This window comes from Loxodonta africana, chromosome 2, assembly GCF_030014295.1.
Source record: "Loxodonta africana isolate mLoxAfr1 chromosome 2, mLoxAfr1.hap2, whole genome shotgun sequence".
Lineage (NCBI taxonomy): Eukaryota > Metazoa > Chordata > Mammalia > Proboscidea > Elephantidae > Loxodonta > Loxodonta africana.
Genome location: NC_087343.1, coordinates 155,971,212 through 155,989,222, shown reverse-complemented (window position 1 = coordinate 155,989,222; position 18,011 = coordinate 155,971,212). Strand labels below are relative to the sequence as shown.

The window sequence follows — 18,011 nt, the reverse complement described above, 5'->3', positions numbered from 1 at the left end:
GGTCCTTTACTAGAAGAGTGGTTTTGCCTTAGTCTCCCCCTTCTTTTCCTTTATTCCATTACAGTAGCCACAGCAGAGTAGCTCTGCTTACAAGTGAAGATAGATAACATCATTCAGCTCTGGCTTCCTAATAATTCAGCTGTGTGTGTGTGTGTGTGTGTGTGTGTGTGTGTGTGTGCGCGCGCGCGCGTGCTCTGCTATAAAAACAGCACAGAGCTGGAAGCTAGGAGATCTGTGCTATCTACCCAAGATCAACCACTGACCAGCCTTTATGGGCAGTGTTCCCTGTTCCATAAAGAACAGCGTGATATCGGCCTAGGTGTGGGCTTCTTTCTGCTCCACCGCTATGAGGTTGAACCATATGAAATTGCCACTATCTGACCACTTCTGATCTACAAAAAGTGGCAATTCCGTGTTTCACCCTAATATATGCATTACACACAATCTTGGACACTATACCACCTGTTTCTTATCTTCTTAGTCTAATTCCACATAATTCTGGACTCTGCTAACCTTCAAACTTTCTGGCTGTCAAGTATTCAAGTACTGGCTCAAAGTGGAGAATTTTTAATTTAACTAAAGAGTTCTTGGAATGGGAAGCAGGATTAATACCTCTAAAATAAGAGGTAATATAAGCAATTTCAGACAGACACCACCATCACAGCCAAGGGAATACACGTGAGTGTAGTTTAAAGAGAATGATCCAAACTCTGGGGTTGCAGATCACCTAAGGAGTTCCACTGATTTGCTGAGTCATCCTTTCAAAGAAGAGGGATAACAAATACTTCTGATTGGGTGTGTATGCGGTGGCAATGATGGTAGGCTGGTAGTGATTCTGACCCATCTGCGTTTAGCAAACATGCTTACCAGTAATATGCAAACAGAAAAGGACAGAAAGCTTTGGTTATCAGGAACTGGCAAAAGGAAATCTGCTGTTCTCTAAAATTTCCCTGAGCTGTGGTATTTATGCAGCTTGACCTAAGGTCTCTGTGTCCAATTTAGTAGTCCAATTTAGCATGGGAAGTCATCTGTTCCCAAGCCTTAAGCAATGGCCACAGAAGATTAACACGAAAGCTTTAATAATGACTATCTCTTTGTCAACCCAGATTCAACATAAAGTGAAGGAAATACAGAGGAATCATTTCAAAACTGTCTGACTAGCTGGCTTGTTGTTTAAAAAATAAAAATAAAAAAGTTATAGACTCACAGGAAATTGCAAAAAAGGTAGAGAGAGTCCTATGGGCCCTTTACCCAGCTTCCCCCACTGATACTCTCTTTTCTAACCATAATACAATATCAGCACCAGAAAATAACCATTGTACATACTGCTAACTAAACTACAGACCTTGTTCAGGTTTCAATGGTTTTTACAAGCACTCAGTGATATGTGTGTGTGTACACATATGTCTATACAATTATATTCCAAGTACAGATTCATTTAACCAATACCACAAATCGAGATACATCTGTTCCATCACCACAAAGGAACCTCCTCAGGTTACCTCTTTATAGCTGCAGTCCCCCACCCCACCCACACTGTCCCTATCCCCTGGCAACTACTAATCTGTTCTCCATTTCTATAACTTTGCCATGTCAAGAATGCTATAAAATGACAGTATGTATTATCCAGCCATTTGTGATGGGCTTTTTTCGCTCAGCATAATGCCTCCTGAGATTCATCCAGCTGCTGAGTACCTCAATAGTTCATTTATCCCTACTACTGACCAGGATTCCATTGTATGGATGTACCACAGTATGTTTAACCATCCACCCATTGAAGACTTGGACTGTTTACAATTTGGGGCTATTATGAATAAAGCTGCTTCAAACATTGTTCTATAAATTTCCACGTGAATGTAAGTTTTCATTTCTCTGGAATAACTGCCCAAGAACATTTGCTGGGTCATACGGTTAAGCGCAGGTTTAGTTTTATTAGAAACTGCCAAGAGATTTTCCCAAGTGGCTGTATTATTTCACATTCCCATCAGCAGTGTTTAAGACATCCAGTTTCTCTCCATCCTTGTCAACATTTAGTATTACCACCTTTTTTTTTTTAAGCCATTCTGATAGGTATGTGGTGATACCTTATTACAGTTTTAGTTTGCATTTTCTTATAATGGCTAATGGTGTTGACACCTTTTCATGTGTTCATTTGTCATCTGTATACTCTCTTTGGTGAACTTCCTCTTTATGTCTTTTGCCCATTTTCTAATTGGATTGTCTTTTTTTTTTTTTTTAACTGTTGAGTTTTAAGAGTTCTTTATATATTCTAGGTGCAATTTCTTGTCAGACATATGCTTTGCAAATATCTTCTTGTAGCTTATCTTTTCATTCTCTTCACAGGGTCTGTAGCAGAGCAAAAGTTTCTAATTTTGACGAAGAACAATTAATCCCTCTATTATTTTATGGATTATGCTTTCGGTGTCATGTCTAAAACTCTCCACCTAGCAGCTGTGGGTCCTGGAGATTTTCTCTTATGTGTTCTCCTAAAAGTTGTATAGTTTTATGTTTCACATTTAAATCTATGATCCATTTTGAATTCATAATTATATAAGATATGAGGTTTAAATCGAGGTTCATGTCCTGCCTATGGATGTCCATTATTCTAGTACCATATGTTGGAGGCTATCCGTCCTTCCTCCAATGAATAGTTTTTATACCTTTGTCAAAAACCAACTGGGTGTATTTCTGTATGTCTACTCTGGATTATTTATTCTGTTTCATTGATCTCTATATCTATCCCTCTGTTAATACTATAGCTTGATTACTTTAGCTATAAAGGAAGTCTTAAAACTAGGTAGAGTGGTTCTTTCTAGTTTATTGTTCTTTTTCAAAATTGTTTTAGCTATTCTAGTTTTGCCTTTCCATGCAGATTTTAGAATAAGCTTGTCTACGGCGCAGTTCTGCCCTGTCCTATAGGGTCGCTATGAGTCGGAATCGACTCGACGGCACTGGGTTGTATGTATAAAAAGTCTGGGATTTTAATAGGAATTGCATTAAACCTACAGATCAATTTAGGGAGGATTGACATCTTTACTATTTTGAGTCTGAGCATGGTACATCTCTTGATTTATTAGATCTTGCTTGATTTCATCCGTTTTATAATTTTCCACATATACGTTCTGTATATGTTTAATTAGATGGATATGTATTTCACGGGGGAGGAGGAGCAACTGTAAATGGTGTTATGTTTTTAATTTTACTTACCACGTGTTTGTGGTTAGTATACAGAAATAGGATTGACGCTTTCGTGTGTTTGTCCTGTATCCTGTGACCCTACCGTAGTCCATGACCTTGCTAAACTTATTAATTCTAGGAGGGGTGTGTGTGTGTGTGTGTGTGCGCGCATGCACAAGCGTGTATGTGTATTCCTTGGGATTTTCTACACAGTCAATCATGTCACCTGTAAATCCTTCCATCTGTACAGCTTTTATTTTCTTTTCTTGCCCCACTGGACTGGCAGGACTTAGAGTACTCTACCAAGTAAAAGTGATGAGACTGAATGCCCTTGCCTATTCCCAGTCTAAGAGGAAGGCATTCAAGTCTTTCACCATTAAGTATGATGTTAGCTGTAAAGTTGTTGTTATTTAACTTTTAGCCAACTCTCAAACAGCAAGCTCTCTGAATATAAAATTTAATGGAATATAGATCGCAGAGTATGGAGAATCTGTTTCATTTTGGGCCCACCTACTGCCTACTCCCCTTCATCACATAATGAGGTTTTGATTTACCCTCAGTCAATCTTTCCCCAGCATTTATGCAGTTCTAGTGCAGTGGACGGAGCCCTGGTGGTACAGCGGTTAAGAACTTGGCTGCTAACCAAAAGGTTGGGAGTTCAAATCCACCAGCTGCTTCTGGGAAACCCTATGAGGCAGTTCTACTCTGTCCTATAAGGTCACTATGAGTCGTAAATAGAATTGACAGCAATGAGTTTGAGTTTTAATGAGTGCAGTGGGCAGGTGAGTCAGGTCTGGTTAATTCATTTATTCCATCCTCTTGCCAAGTATTTAGACCAGCAAAATTCAAGTATGGGATTTCTTTAGAATTATTACACTAAAGCTCTCTTTCCACTAGACTTCTAGATCAGGGGCCAACAGTCAACAAACTATGGCCCTTGAGCCAAATCCAAGCTGCTGCTTCTTTTTGTAAATAAAGTTTTATTGAAAAACACCCACACTTATTCACTTATATATTGTCCACAGCTGCTTTTGAAGGACAATAATAAAGCTGAATACTTGCAACAGAGACCATATGGCCTGTAATACCTAAAATACTATCTAGTCCTTTACAGAAAAAGTGTGCTGACCGTTGTTCTTGACAATAAGATGTTTAAGTTTGGGGCAGTTAGTAAACATCTCGCCACTACATGGAAAGAACTTGTTAGAAAATGAAGTCCACACAAAAGACCACACTATATATTATTTAAGCTTCCAGATTCATATATGCCTGAAGCTACTACTGTTGTTGCTGTTATTAGCTGCTATCGAGCTGGCCCCTGACATATGACAATCCCATTCACAACGGGATCAGACTGCTGTGATCCATAGGTTTTTCACTGGCTGATTTTCAAAAATAGATGGCCAAGTCTTTTGTTCTAGTCCAACGTAGTCTGAAAGCTTCAGTGAAACTTGCTCAGCATCACAGCAACACATAAGCCTGCACTGACAGACGGCGGCGGCTGTACCTGAGGTGCACTGCCCAGGGACTGAACCCAGCTCTCTTGCACTGAAGGTGAAAATTTTACCCTTCCTGGAACCTACTATACCCCGGGATTTTCAGTTATATAAGCCAATAATTCCAACTTTCTTCTAGGCAAGTTTGAACTGGGCTTTCTTCCATTGAATTAAAAGAGCTCAAATTCACTACATTAGAAAAAATCCACAATGCTCATTGTAGGAACACCACTCTAATTCCTTCCTCCATTAAATGACCATCAGTACCATAAGGACATGTAACTTTCCTTTACCCTACAATACGATTTTGTGCTAAAAACCATCAGTTATATTACATTTAACTAAAAGGTGGCAAAATCAACTAATTTGGGCTTCATTTAGACTCTTTCTTAACCAACTATGCTAAGGTGTTACTGAGCAATGAAATAACAAAAGGACAGAAATCAAAATGATTCCCCCTCCGAAAACAGAAATCCAATTCTGGATAAGTAATCACAGAACGATTGAGATGTAAGTATAAAAACAAAAGACAGGAGCCACCATACCAGAAATAAAGGAAACACTCTAATATCAAACAGGAAAAGAGGTTTCTGCACCCTTACCAAACCCAAAACTCTCAAGGGAATAAGATTTAACTAATTAGGGAGACAGTGATTAAAACTGGGGCTGCTCATTGTCTACTGGGCATATATCTGTAGGAATGTTCCCTAGAGGCTCCTAGCAAAGGCAGGTGAAATGAAGCCTAACATTCCTGTCAATTATGCAGCCTTCATTTGTCTGTATTCATATCTTTAGGAAACTAAAAAGCACGTGGAGGTGTGGTTTTCCATGTAAGCTATCTGTTCCTGTGGGGAAATAATTTTAGATTATGTTTAGAAACAAAATTATTTTGTGTTTAAATTTTTTTAATGTGTATATTGTGGAGCAAGATGTTTCTTTCAATAGCACGCTTCCCACCTGCAGAGGCCAGATGTTAATCCACAGGAAAACTTAAGTGGTTAGTAAGGTGACCAATTATGTATGCACAGAGAATATACGGGGGGTGGGGGAAGAGTGGTGAAGCTTACGATGGAGTTGGTGAAGCAGTTATATAACGCCAGCTCATGGGGGGAAAAAAGGCTGTAATGGGGTTTTTACAAGCCAAGAATAGTAATGCTGTGACACGATTTTTTTTTTTCCTGGGTATTTCCTCCCCTACAATTTGAACAATCATTCAAGAAAGTAAGAGACAGTATTGTAAAGATGAACTGAGTGAGAATTCTTAGATGGCACCTTGACATTTTATCTCTACTAAAGATAAAAACCACATATATCTACAGCTACACATGGATTCAAATTCTAGTTTGCCACTATGGTAGAGACTGCCAACCATGCACAGTATCCTTTCCTTCCTTCTTCTTTGAAGTAATAAAATGCCCAGAGTATGGGCCAGGCTATGGCTGCTATGTACAGCCTAAACCTCTTATCATCCTTTGCAGATAGATATGATCATACAGTTATGTTTGGGCCAACAGAATGTGTTTACAAGTGATATGTGCACCTTATGGGATCTTCAAAAAAAATTTTTTTTTTTTTCCTGAACTCTTTCATTTCCATTATCTAGCAGGAAAATGGCAATGACTGCAGCAACCTTGGGAGCCATGGGTTGAAGATGCCAGAATCACCCTGCTGGCAGTGACTACTCACTTCTGGGCTCTGGAAGAAAAATAAACTATCTTATTTAAGTCACTGCACTTTGTGATCTCTTTGTTATAGCAACCTAGCCTGTTAATACAGTCACTTGTTTTTTATCTGTGCAACCTGGAGCAAGCTATTTAATCTAAGCCTCAGTTTCCTTATCTATAAAATGGAATCGTAACACTTTTTACATACACACTTTTTTGCAAGGTACTAAAAGGAATAAATGAGGTCACAGATGTAATGTGTCCACTTCAGTGCCGGACTTACAGTAAAGTGCCCAATTAAGGGTAGACGGTACTAGAAAAGATGAAGGACTACTCAGGAGCTGCTTTCAAAGACCTCTGATGTCAAGCAGCTATTGTGTTCACAAGCCCTATAGTTAGAAATGTGTATCTGCTTTTGAAAGAGTTTCTATCAATAACAATGACTTCAAACAAAATCAGGGCTGTCTTTTATTTTACCAGGAGAAGAATTAAGATTAAACAATGTTTTATTAGTTTAGCACACTGCCTAAATCTTTAAATATCTGCTTAAATCTTACTTTATATTCTTTATATTGTATTATTAAGTGTTGTGCAAACCCTTGTTGTTGCTGGGTGCAGCTGAGTTGATTCAGACTCATAGTGATCCCATTTGACAGAGGAGAACTGCCCCATATGGTTTTCTTGGCTGTAATCTTTATGCAAGTAGATGACCAGGTCTTTGTACCATGAAGCTGCTGGGTGGGCTAGAACCGCTGACCTTTTGGTTAGCAGCCAAGCGCTTAACCGTTGCACCCCCAGTACTCACCAGTTATTTGTTTATGCTCAGCTGACTGAATTAAGGGTAGAGGGAACTAGAAAAGATGAAGGACTTTATCTTAATGAAAATGTTAATGGAAAAAAAAATTGCTGAGTAGGAAAGCATATTAGCTGATATTGCCAGGATCACCTCACAAGGGTAGGTTGAGAAAGAGACACACAAATAAACTAGAATCATCTATCCTGGATACCCAGCTTGCCACACAGAGTTCTGTTGTCAATGGAGGATATGGCCTGCTTTCTCTTCTGCATATGTTCCCTCTTTGGACAGTGCCTTTCCAAGTGTTATTAACTGGCCCACTGACATACTGGTTTCTTTTCTAGCTTTTATTACTGAGACAGAGTGAGAGTGTACTCTTCAGACATCTGTAACCTTGAGATCTGCTTAACAGTGGAATCTATCTCTTTAGCACCAAGGCAATAGGACTATTCTGACTCTACGGACTTCCCCAGGGCACTTATGTGGGCTTGCCATGTCACCCAGATGCAGAAAAACCCTGAGATTATATCAGAGGCCAGCAGCTTGAAAGAGGGCCAAGGATCACATGACCAGGCTCTTCTTAGGGACCTAGGGTGATACAACTGCCTTGACAAAAGGGGAATTCTGGTGTAGTGCCGTGTAGAATGCAGTCCCTGGGTAGTGCAAACTGTTAAAGTGCTTGGCTGCTAACAGAAAGGTTGGAGGTTTGAGTTCACCCAGAGGTGCCTCAGAAGAAGGGCCTGGCAATATACTTCTAAAAAATCGGTCTGAAGACTCTATGGAGCACAGTTCTATTCTGACACACATGGGGTCAACTCAACACTAACTGGTTTGGTGGTTTTATCATGCAGAGCCCATGCCTTAGGACTGAGAGGCCAAAGCTCAGGAACCATATCCAACTAGAAGCAAATATAAATATTCACAAATATAGGAAGATAAAACTAGCTATTGTACATTGCTCTTGAGAATCCAAGGCTTTAGGGCAACAGTAAAAAATCATTTCACTAAAGAAGCAACAAACAGCTCAGGACCTTTTTTCTTGTTCTGCTTCCCGGAATTGTTACTTACAGGTTCCCGGCCATCCATGGCTTCCATCCAGAGCCTCCGGTCCTCTTCCGACAATGCCTGCATGGTGATAACCCCTGGCCTGCAGAGACAGAAGGAGCATGGATGTGAACTCGGTGCCACAGGTAGAGAGATACTGGCAAAGGTGAACCTTACGAGAAACAGCCACTCAACAAGAGTGAGAGGTTGGTTGCTGGGGTTAACAACACAAGGAGAGGCACAACACTCAGCTTCTCTAAGCCACCTTCGAGTCTCACCTCACCAAACCCCTCTCAATAAAGTATCCCTCTGCTCTACAGTTAAGGGAGACGGATGAGCATGATTTCCCTAGACCTTGTTCATTCCTTGAAATTTTTCTATTTCCATTCCCCAAAACGCTTAACAGGGTGCTCTATTCACAGGAGAAGTGCAATAAACATTTACTGAAGTGAATGGAATCGTTGAACTCAAGATAAAAAGAGGGCTTTGGAATTTGATAGAGGTGGGGGTTACACAACATCGTGAACGCACTAAATGCCACTGAATCATTCACTGGAAAACAGTTAATTTTATGAATTTCACCTCAATAAAAAAGAAATTTTTTTTTAAATAAAAAGAGAGGACTACATTCAAACTGGAGGGATTCCTATCTCCCAATAGCTAGTTCAATGCTTCCAAACTGCTTTTGACATGGAAGGGTTTTACGGAGGTAACTGGCTTTGTAATTCTGATTAAGAGAGACTGTGCGTATATGTGTCTGTGTGTATATGAATTATATAAAAAAAGAAAAAACCAAACCTGTTGCCATCAAGTCAATTCCAACTCATAGCGAACCTATAGGATAGAGAAGAGCTGCCCCGTAGGACTTTCAAGGAGCGCCTGGTGGATTCGAACAGCTAGCCTTTTGGTTAGCAGCTGAAGCTCTTAACCACTGTGCCACCAGGGTACACACAAACAACATGTATATATTTTTTAAATGAATGCTTACCATGGCAGGTGCTAGGTGCTTTACCTGCATTAATTCTTTTCGCTCTCTGACTGAACTCTGCTTGCTAGTTAAAACTGAGTACAAACCCTCCAGAAAGTATATACACAATATCAAATATTTCCCAAGTTCCCATTACAGATGGCACTCCACAGGGGACAGGCTTGTGCCACAAAATGACCTTGAGAGAAGGGCTACAAGCCCTCTGTGCTCATTAAAGCAGGGCCCCCTGCTGGACCTCAGAGAGGTCATAAACCACCTCCCTTTGCTCCCTAAATGTATATGCGTTTTTCTGTAGAAACAGTGCAAACTGCCCATGAGATTCTCAAAGAGAACTGCAACCCTCAAAAGGTTAAGAATTGCTGATTTCGAACCACATCTTTAAAATCTGAGAAAGTCCAAAAGGGAGGAAGAGGCCCACTGAGCCAGAACTGAAGTCCAATGATCTTCTAAGTCCACAAGTACCATTAATGATCAGACAGCAGCACAGTACTGACACAGCTTGACAACACCCTGAGTAGCACAAGCCTGGCCCCCTACACACCCACACCTGTTAATTCTGACCCCTGACAATCAACCACTGCTCCTGGCTTATGTCCACAGTTCTAATGAGGATACTAATCTTACTATGTTTACCACATTTTAAAAACCACATTGGCTTTTGTTTTCACTGATCATCCCTCGACATGGCCTAATAGCTTTCAAAGACGCCCATGTGTAAGTGCAGGGGGGATAGAGAGATGGGCATCGGGGCAGGGTGTGAAAGCAGGAGGATGTGAACAAGTGGGTGTGTGTGCGTAAGAGAGAGAGAAAGAGAAACTGATTGATTACAACTAATTGGTTGTGTTCTAACTAGCCTTGGACCAGTCAGATAGCTTTTCTGAGCTTCAGGGTCTTAAAGGTAAAATGGGAGATGGAATGAGGCTTTCCTCTTGAGAAAAACAAAGGTGCATGTATGTGAGTATGGGGGGTGGGGGGTGTAGGTGTGTGTGAGTGAGTGTGCGTATGTGCGTGGATGGGGCAGGTGGACAGGTGAGCGGGTTGAGGATGAGAGACAGGTGGTGGGAGGGGCACTGGTTCCCGAGGAGACTGTCATTCCTGTGAAGGCCATAATGGATACTGGCACCGTGACGCAAAGATGACTCAGAAGACACAGTGACTCTTCTCTCCACCGGCACCTGCCAGGGCCCTCCCCTTCCTGAAAATTCTCACTCTCAGACCCAACTGCCCATTTCCCACCATCTGCCATTCAGTGTGCCAGGCTCATTGGGTGTCCGCAGACCTTGCTGGCAGCTGCAGCTCCACAGAGCTGACCCTGTGGCCTGGGGGCACAGTGTATTGATTCTGCCCTTCCACCTTTCGGAGAGCCAAGCACAAAGTTTTAACAACTTTGAAATAAAACAATTCTACGAAGCTACCATCCAGTGTAGAACTCTCAATTCCTTGAACCTGGATCTTCGAGTGACGCTCTAAGTGCTATACCTGGACCTCCTGATTCAGAATCAGTCATTCCCTTAAAACAGAGATTCCCAGCCCAAACCCTTCCTACTGGATCTGAACCTCTGGGCTGGGCCTGAGAACTTGGATTCTAACCAACTCCCCAGGTGATCTTGATGTACAGTTAAGTCTGAGGCCCACTGCCACAGGCCGCCCATTCCATCCCCACCCTTTTCCTTCCTGCTACCCCTGCACTGGAGAGCAAAGACACCCTCTTTGACACTGGGGTCAAGTACCAATGTGTCTACAGTTTATTTCCTGCTAAGTGTTCACCAACAAAAAAGTGAGACCACAATAGTTGCCTAGCATACCAACATCTCAGGGACTTGTAGATATCACTTCAACTTCATGGCGCACAGTGTGAAATTTCCACCTAGAGCCACAAAGGAGAGGTTCAGATAAATTCAGAGGCTGTGCAGGGTGCGCCACTTGGCTTTGGTAGCCAGGAAAGTCAACAGGGTTTGTTTTTATTTCACAAAGAAATATCAAAATACAAGTTCTTTTCCATGTGTGTTTTCTTCTCTTTCTTTTTTTTGGTGGGGGGGAGAATAGAGAAAAAACTGAGTAAATTGGATTTAACACACATAGTTCTAATCCTATCACCAATTACATAATTTCTTTCAGTCTCATGTATGTGCATCTGGATTATAAGACTATTCTTTCTAAATATTTAGAAAATATTAATTCAGTTCCAAGTTTCTTTTCCTTCATTACATTTTAAACCACTATTACACAAATCTCTTACTTCTGTTTGAATTTCCTAGAACCGAGGTAAAAGGGCTAACTTTCTTTACTTTGGAATCAAGAAATAATTTTTCTTCTACATGTACACCCCTGATGTCCCTACTGACTTGACTACCGTTCAGCAGAACACAAGCAAAATTCCCAACAACCCTATACTTTTCAATGCCAGTCTTTAGAAGACAGCACACTAACACCCTCCTGAACGGACAGCATTAAAAAGGCCAACAATACCAAGTATTGACAAGAAAGTAGAACAACTAGAACTTTCATACATTGATGCTGGGAAAAGAAATTTGTAAAACCACTTTGAAAATATCAACTAAGGTCAAATGTACAATTGCTCTACGACCTTGCAATTCTACCTCTAAGCATACAAGAGAAATGAGTGGAAATGTACACCAAAAAACACAGATAAAAATGCTCATAGCAGTTTTCTTATAATAGCCAAACCAAACCAAAAACCAAACTCATTGCCGTCGAGTTGATTCCAGCTCATAGCGACCCTATAGGACAGAATAGAATTGCCTCGTAGGGTTTCCAAGGCTGTAATCTTTACAGACCACCACTCGTCTGAAGCACTCACTGCTGAAGATCAAAGACTACTATAGATAACACCTTAACATAATGAAAACAAAAGCCCTCACAACTGGACCAATAAGCAACAACATGATAAAAAGACTGAAGTTGTCAAGGATTTCATTTTACTTGGATCCATAATCAATGCCCATGGATGCAATAGTCAAGAAATCAAACAACATATTGCATTGGCAAAATCTGCTGCAAAAGACCTCTTTAAGGTGTTAAAAAGCAAAGATATCACCTTGAGGACTAAACTGCGCCTGACCCAAGCCATGGTATTTTCAACTGCCTCATATGCATGCAAAAGCTGGGCAATGAATAAGGAAGATGCAAGAAGAACCAATGCCTTTGAATTATGGTGTTGGCAAAGAATACTGAATATACCATGGACTTCCAAAAGAGCAAACAAATCTGTCTTGAAAGAAGTACAGTCAGAATGCTCCTTAGAAGTGAGGACGGTGAGACTACGTCTCAGAAATCTTGGACACACTATCAGGAGGGATCAGTTCCTGGAGAAGGGCATCATGCTTGGTAGACGGTGAGCAAAAAAAGAGGGAGACCCTCAATGAGCTGGACTGACACGGTGGCTGCAACAACGGGCTCAAACATAGAAACGCTCTGAGGATAGCGCAGGACCGGGCAATGTTTCATTGGTTTACATAGGGTCGATATGTGTCAGAACCAACTCGACGGCACCTAACAACAACAATTTTACAGAAGCAGACTGCCACGTCTTCCTCCCATGGAACAGCTGGTGGGTTTGCATCGCCAGCCTTTCAGTTAGCAGCTGAGTGCTTAACCACTGTACAACCAGGTCTTCTAAGTAGCCAGGCACTGGGGGAAAAAACTAAATATCCATGAGTTAAGAGAATAGATGAAAAAATTATAAATTTATACATAAAGTATATATTTAAAAATGGAAAATTACACAAATTTTCTTTTAAATAACCTATTACTACTACACACAGCATGAATGAATTGCATAATAGATATAAGGATGAGGGAAGGAAGTCAGACACAAAAGACTACAAGCTGTAATCTCTTTCATGTGAAGTTCAAAGTCAGGCAAAAATCATCTACGGTAAAATAAGTCAGATAGTGCTTTTGTCTCGGGAAGGGGATATGAACACTGACTGGGAGGGACATGAAGGAACCTTCTAGTGTGACAGAAATGTTCTAAATCTTGATCTGCGTGGTTACTCTGTGTGTGTGTGTGTGTGTGTGTGTGTGTGCGCGCATCCATGCAGGCACACACATGCAAAGTCATCAAGATACAGAACTAAAATTTGTGCATCTTACTATGATGACACCTCAATACAAAACAAAAATAGCCAAGAAATATGACATCTCAGCAATAACTTAGGCTTACTAGTTATCCCGACTCTAGTGCTTCCTAGCTGTATCACCCTGGTGGGCAAGTAAGTGAACAATTCTACGCCATGGTGCCGTCTTCTATAAAATGCAGATAATAGGAATTCTTACCGCATGAAGTTGTTGGGAGGGTTAAATGAGATGTGTGTTAAGTGTCTGGCACACAGTAAATGCACCAAAATTAGTCACTACCCCAGAGGCTGAAGGGGAAACAGGATGGCAGGTATGGGATAGTGTCAAAATTATAGAGGGAGAAAGGGATATATGTACCATTTAAAGAGGAAAAGCAACAACCCACCGGTGCTTCTGATATGTATGCCCTCATCCCCAACACTCGCACATGCAGCACTGGAAATCATGCCTTTAAATACGAAGCAAGCCGGGGGAGGGCTGAGGGGACACGCAGGCTCTGACCTCATTGCCATTTCCTTTCTCTTCCTGAGTAAAGCATCACAGCAGCCTACTTAACCCTTTTGGAATTAATGATCAATAACTGATAAGAACAGAGAAACGGTCTTTAGCAAACCCTAGCAAAATCTTCAAAGGCACTCCCTCTGTCCACCAGATAAGAGAAAGAGTAAATGACTTAAAATCCTTTCTAGAGCTCAGTCCTAAGATTCTACTTGAAATATCGCACTTCCTTTTCACTCTGAATAAGTCCTTGGTTAGAGCTATATCTGGATCAGCTCGGGAAGCATGTACAAGATCTGCAGTTTTCTCTAAGCTGGCACCGCTGCCTCTCATGCTACAGGAGTGATACAAGACACGGTTATTCATCCATCACAGGGCAAGCTACCCACCACCACATCTTCTCCAACCCTTGTCCCCAAAAGGGCCCACAGGAAGCAACACATCTTTTAGCAACACATCCAAGAGCCTGGGCCCACTGATGTCAGTCAGCTCACGGCCTTCCTACCAGCCAGGAGCAAGCAGGAGCACAACCAGCCCTGACTCCAAGGTTGCTGGAAATTAGAGTAGCTTTCCTACTCTAATCTTTTTCCTGAATCTGAGTCAACAAGAGTGATCTCAGTGGTTTGGCAATTTACCCACTTCCTATTGGACAAGGAAATGCTATTACTACCTCCACCCCACTGAAACAAACACACTTAGAATCTAACAGCACTGTTCTTCCTAAATCAACCTCCAAAAACCTAGGGTTTACTCATTCATAACAGCATAAATCTTCTGTTGACAAGAGTCCCCTCCCCAGTCTCTGTCCACATTACTGTATGTTTAAGGGTCAAATTCAGAGCAAAAGAAAGACCGTGGCACCTGTGGAAGCATTCTCACAGCCTGAGTCTGACACCTGGCCCACTATGCTTATATAATATAGAGGGTCATGATGAAGGCTTGAAGAGTGGGCTGCCATCCATGGATGAAAAGAGTGTTGCAAGAGCCACAGACAGGAAATGTCACGTGGCTTTTTGGTTCTAATGTGCCACTGGAAGAAATAAGTCCTAACAGTTTCTGGGGAATTACAAGGGTTCAAAGGCTCAGTAGGTCTTCATTTACAAAACCATACCTAAGAGCTTCATTTACACAATATGGCCAAGAACAGTCTTGGAGAATGAGATCTTGTCCATGCCTGTCTATGAGACTCAAATATCTATCAACACAAGGCACGTAAGCAAAATGAATAAAACTGGATAAGAAATTCTTCACTGTCCCAGGAAAGATAAGATTGGTCTCATTTTCCTTGAAACGTGCAGCTGTCTGTCTTTTCTTTTTGCACTTTTGCTTCTTGATAAAGACGTCTGTTGTTGTTAGTTCCTGTCGTGACCCCAAGTGTGTGGAGTAGAACTGCACTCAACAGGGATTCTAACGCTGTGACCTCTTGGAAGCAGATCACTTACTTCTGAGCAGGCCTTACTTCTGAGCAGGCCTTACTTCTGAGGTACCTCTGGGTGGATTTGAACCACCAACCTTTCGGTTAGTAGTCCAGCACTTAACCATCTGCACCACCCACAGACTCCTGACATAGAAACAAAGTATTTCCCCTTATGGGAAAAACAACAGTGCAACAGTACAGCAAGGTGACAGCTGTCACCTGTCGTCATGGTGGGGACTGTGGCAGTGTGGAGAGCACATGCGTCCCCTAAAGGTACATCTGCCGCTCAGCTTGACCAAAAGCCACACATGGGAAGTTAGGATCAGCCTTTACAATGTCCCGATTTTAAAACGTTACCCTCAAACCAAAACAAACATGTCTATGGATCACTAGATCTGCAACTTCTGGTGTCTGTCTGTTCTCCCCTGCCTCTCTCTACCTAAGCCCTGCCCCAGGTTGTCATGGTACGTCATAAAGCCATCTCATGTATTGGGGGCAATGGTGCCTGTATTTTTAATTCACCTGATGGGCAAACTCAGCAAAACATCTTCAGCCCATCCGCAAAGGATGAACTTGAGCTACTGTGCTCTTTCTTCCAACGCTCAGGACTCAGAGTCACAAAGAAGGCAGCAATAATCTACTACAGTGAAACCTGTGAAAGCTGGAACTCGACAGGACTGCCTTGGTTTTCCAGGTCTCACAAGTTTTCTGCCTTTAACAGGATGCAGTCATCAGTTTTCTGCAGCTCTTTTTTTAGTGGAAAATATTTGAGTTTTCCTTCTCTGACAGGTTTTTTGCCTTACACAGGTTCCAGCTTTCACAGGTTTTACTGTATTTGGGGACAGGAAGTTATGAATGTTCTGAGATAATGAACCACTGAAGATCCTTGTGCACTGCAGATTTTCGTCCATGAAAATTCATAACACACTGTGATAATCTGGGTGGGGTATATGCCATCGTACAGAGCGTTGCTACGAGATGGAATCAACTCAGTGACATACAATTATATAAATATACACAAACCAAACTGAATTAAACCCACTGTTGTCAAGTCTATTCTGACTCATAAAGACCTATAGAGTTCCCAAGGCTGTAAATCTCTACAGAAGCAGACTGCCACATCTCTCCCCCACTGAGCAGTGGTGGGTCTGAACCACCAACCTTTTAGCAGCCAAGCGCTCAGAGCTGTGTGTATATATACACACACGTATATATAATAATTCATATTTAATATAATTCTGATATACTAAAAAAAAAAAAAAAACCTGTTGCCGTCGAGTTGATTTCAACTCAAAGCGGCCCTATAGGACAGGGTAGAACTGCCCCATAGAGTTTCCAAGGAGCGCCTGGTGGATTTCAACTGCCAACCCTTTGGTTAGCAGCTGTAGCTCTTAGTCACTACACCACCAGGGTTTCCACTTATAATAGAGAAGGATAATCTATTATTGACCTTGTTCCAAAGGTTTACCTAGTCACAAATACCACCTCTTCCATGGATCTCAATGCTATTAACAAAAATGTGAAAGTGAGAAACAGACACCACAAGTTGCAAACTGGCAGCCCACAAACTGCAGCTAAGACTTATTACTGTTTACTATGTGCCAAGCGCTGTGCTAAGGACTTAACCTGCATTCTCATTTATTCTTCACAATAATTCTATGAAGTAGGTACTATCATAATACCCCTTTTTAAAAGTGAAAAAAACTGAAACTGAGAGAAATTAATTGCACAACGTCACACTGCTAGTAAGTGGCAAAGCCTCAACTTGTAACCTGGTGGGCCTGACTCTAAAGCAAAAACCATACGTTAACCATAATGCTGTACTGCCCCCATGTACATGCAGGGTATGTGCCCTGAGGCCAGGAGATTGGCTCCCACAGGGAGGGAGGGGACTTTCTGTCTTTCTCTCTATCACACACATACACGCACACACACACACACACATATTAAGACACGCACCCTAAGAAGTTTTTAGAAGTAAGCTTCTAATCAATTATTTAGAAAAGAACTGATCATAATGAATGAAGGAATCATAACCTATTGAAGCATGCAGCACAGACTCCTTGGGAGGAAAGGTCCTAAAGTAATTAGGACCCTATTGTTACCGTTGTTAGGTGCTGTCCGTTAGTTCCGACTCATAGCAACCATATGATAACATGTCCTCCTCCTGATAACCCCTCCAAAGTACATGAGATGAAGTCTCGCCATTCTCACTTTTAAGGGGCACTCTGGCTGTACTTAGGACAACAGCAAGTTTAATAGCCTCAAGAGTAAGTACTGCCAAACACATTAGATAATTTCTTAAATTTTCATTTTTAAAGAGACTGAAGTCATAAAATATCAGGAAGCCCAGACAAAGAAATCTTTGGCACATTAAATTAATGGCCCTTAAATGTAACAAATATTGACTGAGTACCTAGTATGTGCCAGCCATGATGCTAAACACCAGAGACATTACAAAAAAAAAAAAAAGGTTGCCATCAAGTTGATTCCAACTCATATCAACCCTATAGGACAGAGTAGAACTGCTCCAGAGTTCCAAGGAGCAGCTGGTGGATTCAAACTACTGACCTTTTGGTTAGCAGCCGTAGCTCTTAACCACTGTGACACCAGTGCTCCACCAGGGACACAGGGCATAGGAGTAAACAAATTTAACACACTGTACCAAGAGAAAACATTATTGATTGTTACTATTGCTGATAACAAACTGTGGAAAAAAAAAACTTTTTTAACCCAAGAAATATTCCACTCATTTGTCAATTTTTTTCATTTCTACTATTTAATCTCAAAATGAACAGGAATCTGTACAAGGGGGTGATTACCAGTTGAA

The 18,011-nt window shown here is 41.4% G+C and overlaps 1 protein-coding gene across 19 annotated transcripts in view; it reads right to left on the bottom strand.

The window, feature by feature from the left end:
* Window positions 1–18,011, bottom strand: part of ARHGAP26 (Rho GTPase activating protein 26) — a 544,325-nt gene that overhangs the window by 338,699 nt on the left and 187,615 nt on the right. For all 19 annotated transcript variants that reach the window (XR_002786201.2, XM_064277594.1, XM_064277597.1 and 16 more), the window contains one exon: window positions 8,202–8,280. Coding sequence is in view for 18 of the 19 variants with exons in the window: in XM_064277594.1 (XP_064133664.1) it covers window positions 8,202–8,280 (79 nt within the window). In the remaining variant the exon portion in view is untranslated. The remainder of the gene's footprint in view (window positions 1–8,201; window positions 8,281–18,011) is intronic.